General features: G+C 44.7%; 1 protein-coding gene across 3 annotated transcripts in view; it reads left to right on the forward strand.

Moving 5' to 3' along the window:
• LOC144179334 (cytochrome P450 2F3-like) overlaps positions 1-16991 on the forward strand; it is a 123692-nt gene that overhangs the window by 70931 nt on the left and 35770 nt on the right. For all 3 annotated transcript variants that reach the window (XM_077707631.1, XM_077707649.1, XM_077707638.1), the window contains exons 5-6: positions 1539-1843; positions 2583-2698. In XM_077707631.1, coding sequence (XP_077563757.1) covers positions 1539-1843; positions 2583-2698 — 421 coding nt within the window. The remainder of the gene's footprint in view (positions 1-1538; positions 1844-2582; positions 2699-16991) is intronic.

Genomic DNA, 16991 nt, shown 5'->3' on the forward strand with positions numbered 1-16991 from the left:
ATGCGCGAAGTCTAAAACTGCGTCCAACCTTCGCTGAAAGTGGGTCCACTCGATAGTCAAACCATCGAAGACTCAGATCGCAAACTGAGAACTAACCCATGCAACCATTTATCGCGCACTATGAAAACGCATGGACGAACGGCTGATATGTGCTTTATCAAATAAATGTACACTCTTGTACTCCGTCAGGATCGATGGAAACGCTCCTTTTTCACGATATTGAAGTAAACATTTTGACACAATGAAAGCGCGGTTTCACGCACGCGCCGTTTGTCCGGAGATCTTATCAGATCTTTTCTGTCAACCAACTGGTCTATGGGGAAACGCATATGTTTTCTGACAGGACGCCATCCGTCCCACCAACAAAGCTTTCGCTTTAAATTTAATGACCCATATAGAACCACCAAAAATACATTATAAATGGCAGGGATGCCAATTCTAACGGGTACTTAAAATATTGAACTTTGTGGCAATGCGTTTTTCTGAAAACAATGGTCACATGGTTGCTATTTGCAGGGAAAGATTTCGATTGGTATATTTTGTCCCAGTTAGCAAAGATTCAAGAGGAGCGCCAATATCCCAAGCGGCTCTCATGGTATCAAACTTTGGAATATGTTAAGTGTGATTGTGCTTGTGCTCCTTTCCAAATTCAGCTGTTTTACCTTGATCACTTCTGCTCGCAGAACATCCAGCAAATATCCGTAAAAATTGTTATGCCTTTCGTGAGTAGGTTTATATCAATAGTTAGAATAAAATGCAAGGGGCTCGGTGCACTTGCATTTTGCTGTTTGTATTTACACGATCGTATATTCCGGCACCAAAAAAAAAACGCAAATAGGAAATCTGTACAGTAAAAAATGTTTCTCGTCACTTGCACGCTTTCGAAAATTTTCGACATAGATGAACTGATGATATTTAGCAGTAACTACATCGCGTTTAAATTTATTTTCTTTCAATTATATTGTACTGATATCTTTTGGTAGAATTCATGCATTCGTTCAAGTTTCAGGCGGAAGTGATGCAATGCGGCAATTACTTTATTTAGTCAGCTCAGTGCCCTTATGCCCAGTATTTAACTCCCCTTTGTTGGGTTGCATTTTTATCAAATATTTTCGAGCACCCTATACGCGGTCCTTATGCATAGTTAAAAGTTTTAAATCGTCGTAAAAGCTAACACACAGCTCATGCCCTGTCTTCTTAGGAGAAAATGGCCGTAGAGTGTAACCATGAAAGACAGGTCATGGTAATACCTGCGTAGTCCTTGCCTAGTATTGACTTGTACGTATGTAGAATGGTCCCAGCAATCGGCTAATTTCCATTGGCTATTAGATTCATACATAAGAGTGCAACGGGTTTGTTGAGACCAGCGAATTTGAAAATTGTAGTGTACACGTTGCTTTACAACTTTAGGAATTAAAAAAAAACACCCCCCCCCCCCTTCGGGGCGGTGTTTTGTTTTTAATTCTTTTTTCCACCCCGGTTAAAAAATACTCATGAATACAGATTTAACCATGGCTTCCCCTTACACACTTACGCAGGAGGAGTTCCAGAGTGCTGCGGAAAACATACAAAAAGCGGAAGGCCAGGCAGTGGACTTCTACAAGTTAATCCTTCCCTGTGCTTCCAACAACATCTCAACGCTGCTGTACGGACGGAGGTTCCCCTACGACCACCCAACTCGGGCTTACGTGGACCAACTCGTCCGAAGACTAGTGAAAGCGCTGCGGCTTGGTGCCCTTTTCCAATTCAAACCAACCTTGCTTACGACGATCATGATAAATATTCCTGGCAGCCGCCTAAAGAAAGTAATCTCCAGTGTGGATGACATATCTCTCTTTACCAAGTGAGTCTGTTCGTGTATTCGCTGCTTTTGTAGGACACCAGACGTTGCGGTTTAGTACGCTTCAGGTTTTTGTAGTGTTCATTTTTTTTAAGTTCCTACTTATCTCTGTCAGCTTATAACACAAATACCTTATTGAGAGCATTGCATAATAATACCATTTATCTGATGGCGTCTCGGCGGATCACGTAATACTACCTCCGCGCAAGAGTTGTCACAGGGCTGATTTGGTCCTTTGAGAGGCTATATCTGCTTGCTTTTTATAAACTTTAGGTTTTAAAATATTGAGGGAATTAGAATTGTCTGATGCGCGCTTGTCTTTGTCCCTCAGCTGGTCTTAAATTACTCTGGCATCTCAATGTTTCAAACAGAGTATGCATGAGTGTATAACTGCATCAGCAGACAGCTCCGCGGGACCAGTAATACCGGCATACTTGTATGACAAAGAGGAAGATTAAGTATACCGAGGTTACCGGGAGACTAGTTGCATAGTTTCTTTGCGGGAAGTTTAAATACGCCAGGCGGATAAGGTTTTCTCATGTGCCCTCGCTTTTGTGAACGGATGTCCTGCTAGCAACGGGCTGTAATATTTTAATGACAGCATTACATAACGGCATATTTGAGTTTGAAGATAGCTTTGTGGATCGCGTGATCCTTCCAGCGCTATATTTAAAACAAACGGCAATTCCTAGACTAATCTGGTGGTTCGGTACTGCCTCGATTTGTTGTCTTCGATAAACAGGAAGGAAATCGAAGAGCACGCAGCAACGGCGGAAACTGGCTTCGACCGGGATTTTATCGACGCTTACCTGGAAAAAGTGAGAGGCTCTGAGGGATGTCCAAGCCCGCATTTTAGTTGTAAGGGCTCAACTTTTCCTGTTCATTTCCTTGTTAGGCTGGCTTGTTCTTTTTGTATGAAAAGGATTCAGTGATAAACAGCGACTGCTTTTTAGGTGAAATGTATTTTTGCCCCAAACTTCTGGCACGGGTTTTTGAAGCCCACTTTGATTCGCACCGAACGGGTAAATATGAATGCGCTTCAGCCCTTACCGGGGCGACAACCTATATAAAAACGTAGAGTTTGGGGTCTACATCGGAGAGTGGACTTATATATTTCAGGCTTTTTTCAGCAAACGAAAATGTAATGGCAATTAGGAGTGGAACAAGTTTCCACGCAGACATGAATTGTTCTGCCAATGAAGACGACACAATGAATATGGGAGGCCAAAGTTTTTTTCGCAAACGTGAGTGGCCACCCACCGCGTCGCAATACTACAAATCCTGTAAACCAGCACTCTGCAACACTTCCGATAACATAATTCACCTTTTCCTTTGCGTTTGGAAGCACTGCGAAACCTATAGTTATCGCCAGCACGGAGCGGCACGGCGTCATTCGCTCTTCGCAGGAGCTCCGCCTTCCCTTTCTGCTTTACTTTGTAGTATATTTGTAATGTGCCTACCGAATGCGCTTATTGCTATTTCTTAAACGAAGCCGGCAATAGCCGCCACACCCCTGTAATGACGTAATTGTAGCGCCTGAAGAACGCCAAGACCTATGAAGCAGAAAAAAATGTTTTGAGCAAGTTTATGAGTTACCGGATGGGCATAGAAAGGTTTAGGCTCAGGTACTTTTGGACCCCATCATCTAAGTACTAAGCCTCTGTTTACTACGTTCTGTGAGCATTTCAGGTTCAGATAAAGTAGAAAAACGGCCTTCCAGGGTCTCTTTAAACGCGGCCGCGTGGGTTGTCTTTACACTTTCTCAAGTGCTTGTTAACGGACCGCTTCAAATAATCAGAATAGTGTTAGTGCAGAGTAGTTTTATTTCACTCAATGTACATACCCACTCCTGCGACAGGCCTATTGGGCTGCAGTATGTAAAAATAAATAACTAACTAAATAAATTTACTCCTCTTTATTGCTTCACGGACCACTCTATCTTTTATGAGACAGGTTCATTACTGAGGCGCATAAAGTAAGGCAAAGAGAGCCATATGCCCTGCCTTTCAGCACTTCGAGATCCTGCAGATTCCGATAAATACTCAGAGTGGCGAGGGGGCACCCACTTTGACTGTTCGACTGTTTATATACAGGGTGATCAAAGTTAAGTCGACAGGTTTTTAAAATTAGGCACTTAGATTTAGGTGAAGGCCACTTTCACAGTGAGCTTATGCACCCAAGGGGACACATAATGAGGTGGTAATTATTCATGTCAGTGGCTTAATTAACTAAAACTGCCTAATTAACTTTTCAGTGGCTGCAGTAAGCAGGCATGTTTGTATTGAAAAGTTAGACAGAATTATTCTAGCGCATCCGTACTCCGAGGTATTGAACTGCGAAGTTTAATTGCCGTGCGCTAATTACGCATGCTAGACAGTGAAGACCGGCGCAAAGCTCCTCCCTTTGTTGACGTACCTGCTGTGTACGGTGTTTAGTTTGACAACAGGGTGGAGTCATAGGCAAAAATGATAACTGGCACCATTTCAGTCTTGACTGGCGTTATCGCAATATGCAGTACTCGGAACCGCTATCGAAACACAGAACGAAAGGGAGGAGCCTTGCGCCGGTCTTCGCTGTCTGGCATGCGTAATCAGGCGAACGGCAATTAAACTTCGAAGTTCAATATCTCGGAGTACGGATGCGCTAGAACAATTCTGCCAAATGAAACTGCTTACAAACACGATTCTGTCTAACCGTTCAATACCAACATGCCTGCTTACTGCAGCCACTAAAAAGTTAATTAGGCAGTTTTAGTTAATGAAGCCACCGACATCAATAATTATCACGTCATTATGTGTCCCCCTGAACGCATAACCTCACGGTAGAGGTGGCGTTCACGTAAATCTAAGCGCCTAACGACTTAGTTTTGATCACCCTGTATATATAAAAATTAATATAAAGATATATATAAATATATATATATATATATATATATATATATATATATATATATATAGGGTTTGGAAATGAGGGGCTCGTTAGGAAATACAGAAAGAAATGCCGGCAGTCTACAACGCCAAAGAAGGCATAGGGGAGTGGTTAGACTATTTATTACCATTAGTGACGTTACATTATTATTAATTTTTATTAATTACGTGAGAAAGAAAGAAAGAAAAACACGTGCCCAGAGTGGGGACCGAACCCACGCCTTTCGATTAGATCTCGTAGACTGCCGGCATTTCTTTCTGTATATATATATATATATATATATATAGGGAGTAGTAGAACTTTGAAGATGGTAGAGAACACAAGAGAAGAAAAACTTCGAACAAGGTAAAAGCACGATTGTGGCCTACGTTTCAGCAAAGAGAACTTGCTTTCCTCAGGGCAATCTCTCGCCTGGCAGGCAGGGTTTATATAGGGGTAGGACCCCAGGTGAAAGGAGAGGGAAAGATGGAAGGGAAATTAAGCAAGCTGATTGGTTTCGGAGTGTGTCGGGGAAGAGATTGAGGGGCAAAGATGGTTGTCTAGTTTAAGCCGCGAAGTAGGTCACACGGAAGTCAGCTGATGGTTGATATTCGTGGAATTTTTGGACAGAAAGGATGAGAGGGTGCTTATTGACCCGCCGCGGGGTATAGGGAAAGGATCTCAGAACCGCCGGAAGCAGACCAGGCGGTGAGGGTGGGGTCCTTATCAGAAACTATCTGCAAGCCTCAGGTCAAAAGAAAAGATAGAGACGGGGGAAAACTAACTAGGTCAAGGAAAAAAGAAAAAAAAGGAGAAAAAAACAGGGAGGGAAACCACATAAACCCACACACTAAAGAAAAAGCAATGACCCGGCAACTGAAATGGCACGTGTCACCCACGGCAACATTCCTGGAACAGGCCTGTCCTGAAACTCAAAAACGAAAAGATAAAGTTAGAGTGACGTACTGGGCACAAGAACACGCGGAGTAAAAAAAAAGGAGAAATTAAATAAATAAAATTGAATTCCAAAAGCAAAAGTTGGAGGCATGAGGGCGAGTATTAAGCTAGACGCTCAGGAATGAAAAAAAAAGAAAAAGAAATTAGGTGACCAGGTACAGAGCAGAGTGAACGGTCATAGACTTTGGATGAGGTATATGCAGGAAAATGCCTAATGCTGTATTCCCGGTGAATATCGCAAGGATTCCAAGTTGCCCTTAGACGCATTAATTCCAGCAGGTTCCATGGAGTTGAATTTGTGAATTAAGTAGGATTCTCGGTATTTCTTGTCCCTAGGAGACTTAAAATTTGACTGAAGTATATATAACTTAAGGTCATCAAAATTGTGGCCTGGTTGGTTGAAATGCTGCGCTACAGCTATGGAGGATTTGCTAAGAGTATCTGCCCGGTGACCATTAAGCCGTAGGCTCATAGGTTGGCTCGTTTCGCCTATATACTGTTTGTGGCACATTGAGCATTCCAACATATACACAATTTTGGATGAAGTGCACGTAAAACTTGAATTAATCTTGTGGACATAATTACTGGCTGTGCTTTTTACAACGCAGTCTGTTTGCAGGTGCCTACAAGTCTTGCATCTGGGGCGGGAGCAGCTGGCTATGACTGGTTGCTTTGAAGGCCCTGTTTTAGCATGCACTAAAATATCTTTTATATTCCTGTTTCTCCAGTAGGTAACCCTTGGTGCTTCCAGGAAAGTCTTTTTAAGTCGGTCGTTACTGGCTAAAATGGGGTAGTACTTCCGCAGTATATTTTTTACGTTTGGGAGGGCGTTTGAAAATTTAGTTATTAGGGCAGGTGGCCTGGCGCTTTCGTTTTGCCGCTGTTTCTTGAGAACGTGATCCCTTTTGAGATTAGACACACGTTGGTACGCCTGATCGAGCGAGCTTTTGGGGTGGTTCCTGTTCATAAGGGTGGCCTTGAGTTCGTCTAGGTGCTCTACGTAGTCACTGTCATCACTGCATACTCTTCTAAGCCTGGTGGCTTGTCCTACAAAGATCCCTTGTTTGCAGTGTCTGGGGTGATGGCTTTTATAATCTAGGTACTGCTGCCTGTCTGTTGGCTTTCTAAAAAGCGTGGTTTTAAGTTTACCGTTGTCTAGAATGACGGTAGTATCTAGGAAGTTCACTTCTTTTTCAGAATACTGGCAGGAGAATTTAATAGTCGGATGCGAAGAATTGAGATGGGATATAAACGTTTCTAGAGACGCGCGACCGTGTTCCCAAATCACGCGCGACCGTGTTCCCAAAGAGTAAGAAGGAGGGTTACTCAGTGGAACCCTCCTTGTTACTCTTGACGTTGCTGCATTGTATACAAACATTCCGTTCGCCGAAGGAATTGAAGCGATTTCAAATTCTCTATTAGTGAACCCGCACCAACATGCACCAGAAGTGTACATAACTTTGTTAAAACTAGTTCTAACTCTCAATTATTTTGAATTTGACTCTTCTTACTTTTTGCAAGTTTTTGGAACTAGCATGGGTACTCCATTCGCACCGACCTATGCCAACATTTTCATGGGGCAACTTGAAGCTACCCTATTAAGCTCTTTTCCGCATAAACCTCAGGTTTACCTCCGCTACATCGACGACATCTTTATGATTAGGGAACACGGTCGCGCGTCTCTAGAAACGTTTATATCCCATCTCAATTGTTCGCATCCGACTATTAAATTCTCCTGCCAGTATTCTGAAAAAGAAGTGAACTTCCTAGATACTACCGTCATTCTAGACAACGGTAAACTTAAAACCACGCTTTTTAGAAAGCCAACAGACAGGCAGCAGTACCTAGATTATAAAAGCCATCACCCCAGACACTGCAAACAAGGGATCTTTGTAGGACAAGCCACCAGGCTTAGAAGAGTATGCAGTGATGACAGTGACTACGTAGAGCACCTAGACGAACTCAAGGCCACCCTTATGAACAGGAACCACCCCAAAAGCTCGCTCGATCAGGCGTACCAACGTGTGTCTAATCTCAAAAGGGATCACGTTCTCAAGAAACAGCGGCAAAACGAAAGCGCCAGGCCACCTGCCCTAATAACTAAATTTTCAAACGCCCTCCCAAACGTAAACAATATACTGCGGAAGTACTACCCCATTTTAGCCAGTAACGACCGACTTAAAAAGACTTTCCCGGAAGCACCAAGGGTTACCTACCGGAGAAACAGGAATATAAAAGATATTTTAGTGCATGCTAAAACAGGGCCTTCAAAGCAACCAGTCATAGCCAGCTGCTCCCGCCCCAGATGCAAGACTTGTAGGCACCTGCAAACAGACTGCGTTGTAAAAAGCACAGCCAGTAATTATGTCCACAAGATTAATTCAAGTTTTACGTGCACTTCATCCAACATTGTGTATATGTTGGAATGCTCAATGTGCCACAAACAGCATATAGGCGAAACGAGCCAACCTATGAGCCTACAGCTTAATGGTCACCGGGCAGATACTCTTAACAAATCCTCCATAGCTGTAGCGCAGCATTTCAACCAACCAGGCCACAATTTTGATGACCTTAAGTTATATATACTTCAGTCAAATTTTAAGTCTCCTAGGGACAGGAAATACCGAGAATCCTACTTAATTCACAAATTCAACTCCATGGAACCTGCTCGAATTAATGCGTCTAAGGGCAACTTGGAATCCTTGCGATATTCACCGGGAATACAGCATTAGGCATTTTCCTGCATATACCTCATCCAAAGTCTATGACCGTTCACTCTGCTCTGTACCTGGTCACCTAATTTCTTTTTCTTTTTTTTTCATTCCTTAGCGTCTAGCTTAATACTCGCCCTCATGCCTCCAACTTTTGCTTTTGGAATTCAATTTTATTTATTTAATTTCTCCTTTTTTTTACTCCGCGTGTTCTTGTGCCCCGTACGTCACTCTAACTTTATCTTTTTGTTTTTGAGTTTCAGGACAGGCCTGTTCCAGGAATGTTGCCGTGGGTGACACGTGCCATTTCATTTGCGGGGTCATTGCTTTTTCTTTAGTGTGTGGGTTTATGTGGCTTCCCTCCCTGTTTTTTTCTCCTTTTTTTTCTTTTTTTCTTGACCTAGTTAGTTTTCCCCCGTCTCTATCTTTTCTTTTGACCTGAGGCTTGCAGATAGTTTCTGATAAGGACCCCACCCTCACCGCCTGGTCTGCTTCCGGCGGTTCTGAGATCCTTTCCCTATACCCCGCGGCGGGTCTATGAGCACCCTCTCATCCTTTCTGTCCAAAAATTCCACGAATATCAACCATCAGCTGACTTCCGTGTGACCTACTTCGCGGCTTAAACTAGACAACCTTCTTTGCCCCTCAATCTCTCCCCCGACACACTCCGAAACCAATCAGCTTGCTTAATTTCCCTTCCATCTTTCCCTCTCCTTTCACCTGGGGTCCTACCCCTATATAAACCCTGCCTGCCAGGCGAGAGATTGCCCTGAGGAAAGCAAGTTCTCTTTGCTGAAACGTAGGCCACAATCGTGCTTTTACCTTGTTCGAAGTTTTTCTTCTCTGATATATATATATATATATATATATATATATATATATATATATATATATATTGTCACCAGGAGACGAAGAAGGGCGCAGTAGGGTATGCGCCGCTGTGGGCCGATGAAGAACGACGACGAAGAGCTGTGTGTGAGGCGTGCAGCCTGGCCGAACACTCTGCAACAGCTGCCTTGTAAATATTGTAAATAGGCCATCTCGTACTGTAAATAGATCGCGTCGTCATCCTCCATGGTTCGCCTCGTGCCTTCTGCCGCCACGTAACATTTTGGTGGAGCTGCTGGGTCTCGATCCCCATCGCGGTCTCAGCCTCGCCCGGTCTCGTCTCCCGAAGCTATTGCTACAAGCCTCTTGGATCCCGTCGGCCCGCCCCAGCCCCGGTGAGACATGAACATGACCATCTCCAGCCCCCTTTCCCCAGCCAATGATCCGCCATGATCTTCCGGCGTGACCAGCCGCGACCAAGCGATACGACGACGCCGATCCCCTGCCGAGTTCTCCGGCGGAGCTCCAAGGGCTTTGGCCGCTGCTTCGCTCCATCGGCGGGAAACGCTGTTCAGGGGCCGCAGCTCATCGAACCATCGTAATCCGTGGCGGTCAGAACATTTCCCCTCTCTTCTCCTCTCATTCGAATCCTCACCGCATCAGAACATTTCTTGTGATCTCGACCGGGAGGGTCGCCTTCGACGCGGGGGCTATGTCACGAGGAGACGAAGAAGGGCGCAGTAGGGTATGCGCCGCTGTGGGCCCGAGAAGAACGACGAAGAGCTGTGTGTGAGGCGTGCAGCCTGGGCGAACGCTATGCAACAGCTGCCTTGTAAATAATGTAAATAGGCCATCTCGTACTGTAAATAGATCGCGTCGTCATCCTCCATGGTTCGCTTCATTCCTTGTGCCGCCACGTAACAATATATATATATATATATATATATATATATATATATATATTTATATATATAGTAAAAAATGGGTATAGCTTCTAACAAAACTGTTTATTGATCGACGTTTCGGCCGGATGCCGACCTTTCTCAAGACAACATTTCGTATTTCTGTGCACGTATTTATAAGCTCGTCGTCCAAAGACGCCGAAAAAAGAGAGAGGGGGATTTGGGGAGAAAAGCAACAACAAACACACACTCTCGGCGAGGTGAGGTAAACGTTTACAAAGAGAGAGAGAGAGAGAGAGACAGAAAAAAAACAAACCTAAACATGCAGAGGGGAGAAAAGAGTACACAACTCTTTCAAAACGCTGTCCTCTATCGTTCGTCAGCTTGTAGAAATAGGGACAGGTAGCGCCCGCTTCAGAAGGGGGCCGCTCTGCTCAAGAAACGAAAGCGCAAAGCAGTAACAGGGACGCCCTCACACCATCGCTGGGGCGCATAGAATTCCAATGGTCACTGACATTACGAGAAGCGTTGACAGGAAGTGGTCGCAGCCGCACATATGTTTCAGTGTCGCCAACCCTACAAACAAATAGGAAGGCTCGTTAATAAGTAAACGACGGAGTAAACTACGGCGGGCGCCTCGATGTTGTTTGTGGTTTATGCCGCCTGTGCTGAAACCCCAAAAAGGGAATAAATAAAATAAGAATAGCTTGATTACTTTTTTAAACAACCTAGAGACTTACAATTTAGATAGGGGATTATTCCGCGGCCAGATTTTCAACAGCATGTATAGACGACATAATGCCCGGGCTAACATTCATTCCTGCCTTTACAGTATTGAATTTGTGAATAATGTAAGATTCACGTTGTTCGCGTTCTCTTGTAGTAGAAAATCCACTCTGTAAAAGTGTAACTTTGATGGAATCGAACGGGTGGTTTTCGGAGTTAATGTATCGGGATAAGGGTAGATCCGGGAGTGAATGAACATGTACGCGATGGTTTTTGATGCGCGTGCGGAATGCCGTGTCCGTCTGGCCAATGTATTGAATACCACGAACACAGCACTCCAGAAGGTACACCACATTGGAAGAGTCGCAGTCGAGTGTCGCGTGAATTAGACGTTTGAAATGGAAGTTGGTGCTTTCTGCCACCGTGGTTGTCTGCATGTGTTTGCATACGCGGCACCGTGCCTTTCCGCATGGTTGACACCCACCTTTGGGTGCCCTCTCAGTTTTGGCGTGTACAAGGTAATCTTTAATATTTTTGGGGCGCCTGTATACGACGCGAGGAGGGATGGGGGAGATTTGCGAAGGCAGTTCATTCTCTTGTAGCATCTTGAAGTGCTTTTTCAAGATTTTGTTTATGTTTGGGGAATTGCCCCCGAACGTTAAAACTAGGTTACCTCTCCCTTTCTGGTTTAGTTCTTTTTCATGGTGGAGCAACTCTTGGCGATCAAGGTTGGCCGCCTTGCAAATAGCGTGGTTGACTACATGTATATATATATATATATATATATATATATATATATATATATATATATATATATATAGCGTATGAATGAAGTACGATGGGGCCGGTAAAAAATATACAGTGAAAGAGAAGACTAATGGGTAACGAACGAAAATGTATTAACGTTTCGGCTTCGGAGAAGCCTTCGTCAGAATAAAAACAAATTGCAAGTGAACTGGCTTATAAAGCAGCAGGAGCGAATCACAGTAAACATGGTGACACGTGTTGTGTTGGGCAGGACGACAACAGTTGATGAACAAATGATTTCATATCAAGGCTAACAGGATTTTTAAAAAACCAGGTTACTTTCACTGGCAAGATACAGTGACAGCTGTGCAAAAAGGTAGATAGAGTAACGGGAAATGGGTGTAGGAAAAGGGCAGTGGATGAAAAACAAAAGTTCTACTTAACAGCGGAGTCAGCAAAAATATATACAATGAGGAGCGGGCAAACAAGAGAAAAAGATAAAACAGTAACATCTGAACAGTCAACCTTTCGTAAGGATAGCAGTATAGATAGCATCACTTGTCAGGCTAATGCCGAAGCTAAGACGGAAAAAATGATAGAAATGCTTAGTTGGGGGCACGCGCGCAACCATATACACGAGGGCCAATGCAAACACAAGTATATCTACGTAAACGGCAGCAAAAAGGTTACACAGACGCAATCAGTGCGACAAGAAAGCCAGCGCGCCAACGCTTTCATTTAAACCCGATTTCATAGATTTGAATTTGTGAATAAGATACGATTCTCTGACTTCCCTATCATGATGTGAGCGGAAACCGGATTCAAGAATTGTTGCTTTTATTTTGTTGAATGAATGACCAACTACGTTGACATGTTGGGACAACGGCAGGTTCGGGAGGATCTTAATATGCGACTTGTGATTATTAAAACGAAGTCTAAAAGACGTGCGGGTCTGGCCAATATACTGAAGCCGGCATTCGGTACACTCGAGCAGATAAATCACGTTTTCGGTTTCGCAAGTAAAATTACCTTTTATGTTTAGTGTGAAATTGGAAGCTGTACTGCTGGCTGTGGCAGTTGTCGTCATTTGGGGACAAATTTGACATCGCGGTTTTTGGCAGGGTTGGCAGCCAATGCAAGGTGGGCGAGTGGTCTTAGACGAAGTGAGTGAATCGCGTAGGTTCGCTGATCGTCGATAGACTACGCGAGGCGGATCTTGAAAAATGCGTTGGAGCCTCTGGCTTTGCATAAGTATGTTATGGTGCTTCTTAAGAATTGATGTTACTTTAGGGGCTGATGATGAATAACTGAGTACCAGATTAGTGGTTTGCTGAGTGCGAGGCTGTGTCGTCGGGAGTAAAAGTGCGTTGCGGTCAAGCATGCTTGCTCGTGTCACTGCGTCACCAAGGATGGTGACGACGAAGGAGAGCTGTGTGCGCCGCGCTGCCAGGCCGGGCTCCGTTTTGGCATTATCTAAATAGTTCTTTAACCATTATGTAAATACATCGCTTCACCGTCGCCCATGCTTCGCCTCGTTATTGTCCTGCCGCCACGTAACAATATAATATCCCAATGCTGCTTGCTATAATCCTAATTACGTATATAACGGGCTGACGCGTTCACATGACAGGGGTGGGGGCGTTGCCATTTATGTTCAGCAAACAATACCTAATGGGGTAGCAGCAGAATTTTCTTTTATCAACCCTGACGTCGAATGCTTAACTGTGAATATGGGTATCTGTACCATTGTTGTTATTTATCGCCCACCCACTGGGAACAAACTTCATTTTTTTTTTAATTTCTAGAAGACCTATTTTGCCACCTTTGCAGCAACCGCAGGTACTTTGTAATTATGGGTGATTTAAATATAAATATGCTAGTGCATTCTGCTCCATACCTACAGCTTAGTGAACTTATTAATTCCTTTGCTTCCACAAGTCTTAGTACTAAGGCAACACGACTCACTGGGAACACTGCAACGGTATTGGACTTGTGCATTTCAAATGTGCATCCACCTGATATCGCTGCAGGTCTCTTACCACTTGACATAAGTGATCACTTGCCTATTTTTTGCTTGTTTCCGGTATCACTAAAAAGTGAAAATAAACAACATGAGCTGACGCGTAGGATTGATGAACACAGTTTGAACCGATTTCTCTTACTTGTTTGCAATACAGATTGGAGGTGTATATTCATTGAAAAAGACCCAAACACTGCCTACAACAAAGTCTTTGACAAGTTCTTTACATGTTATGACTCAGCATTTCCCCTCAAGCGAGGTAAAGCAGGCCTTTGTAAAACACGAAAGCCCTGGATTAGCGCAGATTTGTTGAAAAAATGAAAAGGGAGATTAACATGTATCATTCTTTCGTAAAAACTAGCGATAGAAATAGGTTCAACTCTTATAAAAAAATTCGGAATCTGGTAAACGCTGGGATAAAAAAAAAGAGAAAATGAGATATTATGTAAACGTATTATCAAAAATTAGTGATGACGCAAAAAATGTGTGGAATGAGATAAAAAAAAAATTCCCGCGCCTTCCCGCGAGGGGAACACGAGTAAATGCAGAGCATTGGGGCCTCAGTACTGATTGAAGGCAGTGTTGCTTCCATCGCTTCTTCCGTGATGCTGCAGTAGCAGGCACGAGTAAACGTGGGCACGAGCCTCAACCAAGGAAGGAAGGAGCAACGCAGTGACTGAAACACGAGCGACCGCTAGCCGCTATATTTGCAGCGCGCGCAGTAGAGGGAGAGCAGTACGGGGGGGAGAGCGCGTATGCGCAAGCAGCGCGCGCCCTTCCACGCCCCACCGCGCTGCTATCACGCACCTGTTACGCCGAGACCGCGACGGAGCGAACGGGCTGACTACGACGCATGCGCGCGCTGTTGGGAGAGAGGAGGGAAGGAGAGGCGCACCTGCTGCGGACGCGGAACTGTTGACACCGTCCGACGCAGGAACAGGCGAGGCTAAGAAATGCTCTGCATTTAAAAATCTGACTTCAAAAAAGCATAGTATCCCTACGCTTAGTATAGAAACGCCCACTGGAGTGTTAACCGGTGACAGTGCTGCTTCAGCAATGCTTTGTAAATAGTGCGAAATACGATGAAACGCATCTTGCTGATGTCGATGTACAAACACTCTGCTTGACCGAGTTTGTATTTATGAATTCACTAGCCCTAACACCTGTCACACCGTCTGAAATTGAAACAAGCATCAACAGCATTAGGAATAATTTTGCTGCCAGTTACGACGAGAAAAAAGCAATTCCAACTAAATATGTGTCTGACATCATATCTCCAATTTTAACCGCCATCATAAATACAACTTTTAAAACTGGAATTTTCCCCGACCGTCTTAAAATTGCCAGAATATCTTCTTTACATAAAGGCGGTAACGTAAAGGAATTGTCAAACTATCGACCGATTTCTGTCCTACTTGTCTTGTCGAAAGTATTTAGGGGACCATAAAAACAGATTAGGGAATTTTTTCAATAAATCTACGGTAATTAGCAATATGCAGTACGGTTTTAAAACAGGAAAATCAACGGAACAAGCGCTCCTAAGTATCTTACATGACATTATACTTAATTTTAAGAAGAGACTGTACACTATAGGGCTATTAGTTGACCTACGCAAATCATTTGATTCTGTATGCCACGATGTTCTCTTGACTAAATTACATAAAGGCGGTGTTCGAGGCGTTGTGCTAAAATTAATTTAAAGCTACTTAGCTAACCTCAACCAATTTGTGAAAGTGAACAAAGCGTCGTCATCAATGTTAGGCATAAAAAATGGTGCACCCCAGGGATCCATACTTGGGCCATTGCTGTTGATCACATTGTCACAAAGCCAGAGACGATGCAGTTGCTTGAAGGAAAACACGTTTATTAGAGCGAACTGTGCTCCCGTAATACCTCAAAGAATACTCAGGCGGCGAAGCAGCAGTCAACAAAGTGACGTGTGCTAGCGAGCGTCGACGATCGGAATCCCATGGCGTCTGCTCTCCAGGCTTTTATCTTTCGGTGGGAGTGTTTCTGGAACCGTCGATTTACATCCAGAACAAATAAGATTATTCTAGGCTGTACACGTTAGTTCGGAACGCTCTCCCTATCAGAAGATATAACACATGCGGCACAGAAAGAAAGAATGGAAGGCGCGCTTCCCTTGGTACATAGATAACACCGACCGACGCAGCCGGGCGGTAGTAAAAGCAAACAATAAATAAACAAACGCGTACATGGTTCGCGGCATTACCCCCCTCTAAGACTGCATCAACCCGATGCCAAAACAAAAGATAGTCCGAACAAACAACAAAAAAAGTCCGTCATCTTGCACAGTAAGGTTTCAAGCGAACCACGTGGACGACTTCGGGCCGCGTGCATCGTCGCGATGTGCCGGAATCCCCATCGGGGATCACCTCGTAGGTAAGTTGGCCGACACGTCGTAGAATCTGGTAGGGTCCGAAATACCGTCGCAGAAGCTTCTCAATGAGTCCACGTCGTCGGATGGCACTCCAAACCCACACACGATCCCCAGGATGGTAGTCAGCGTCTCGGCGTCGGAGATCGTAGCGTCCGGCATCCAGCAGCTGCTGGTCCGTTATACGAACTCGAGCGAGCCGGCGGGCCACTTCCGCACGCTGAAGACATCCTTGGACGTCGGGGTTGAGGTCGTCGTCTTCTACATGCGGAAGCATGGCGTCAAGCATCGTAGTTGGCCGTCTTCCGTAGACAAGCTCGAACGGCGTCATCTGCGTAGTCTTCTGGATAGCCGTGTTGTACGCAAACGTGACATACGGGAGCACTTCATCCCAAGTCTTATGTTACGCGTCGACGTACATTGACAGAATATCTGCGATTGTCTTGTTCAGACGTTCCGGAAGTCCTTTCGTTTGAGGGTGGTACGCCGTCGTTCTTCAGTGATCCGTGTTGCTGTAGCGTCAGATTCCTTGCATAAGATCCGCAGTGAAGGCCGTTCCGCGGTCCGTGATTAGGACTTCAGAGGGTCCATGTCGCAGCACAACTTGGTTAGTAAAGAACTTTGCGACTTATTGTGAAGTCCCCCTCGGAAGAGCGGCCGTCTCTGCGTAGCGCGTCATGCAGTCAGTCGCTGCGACAATCCACTACTTGTTCTCATATCGTGATGTAAGGAACGGGGAAAGAAGATCCATTCCAATCTGTTGGAAGGGCCTCGATGGGACCGCGATTGGCTGCAGAAGTCCGGCGGGTCTCATCGGCGGCGTTTTTAGTCGCATGCAGTCACGGCAGCTACGGACGTAATGGGTGATGTCAGAGGTAAGGCGGGGCCAGTAGAACCTTGCCTTGATTTTTCCAATAGTGCGAGCTGTGCTGAGATGTCCGGAAGACGGGTCGTC

The sequence above is a fragment of the Haemaphysalis longicornis genome, unplaced genomic scaffold (genome assembly GCF_048455015.1).
Source record: "Haemaphysalis longicornis isolate Haplotype H1 unplaced genomic scaffold, Haemaphysalis longicornis Haplotype H1 scaffold_1, whole genome shotgun sequence".
NCBI lineage: Eukaryota > Metazoa > Arthropoda > Arachnida > Ixodida > Ixodidae > Haemaphysalis > Haemaphysalis longicornis.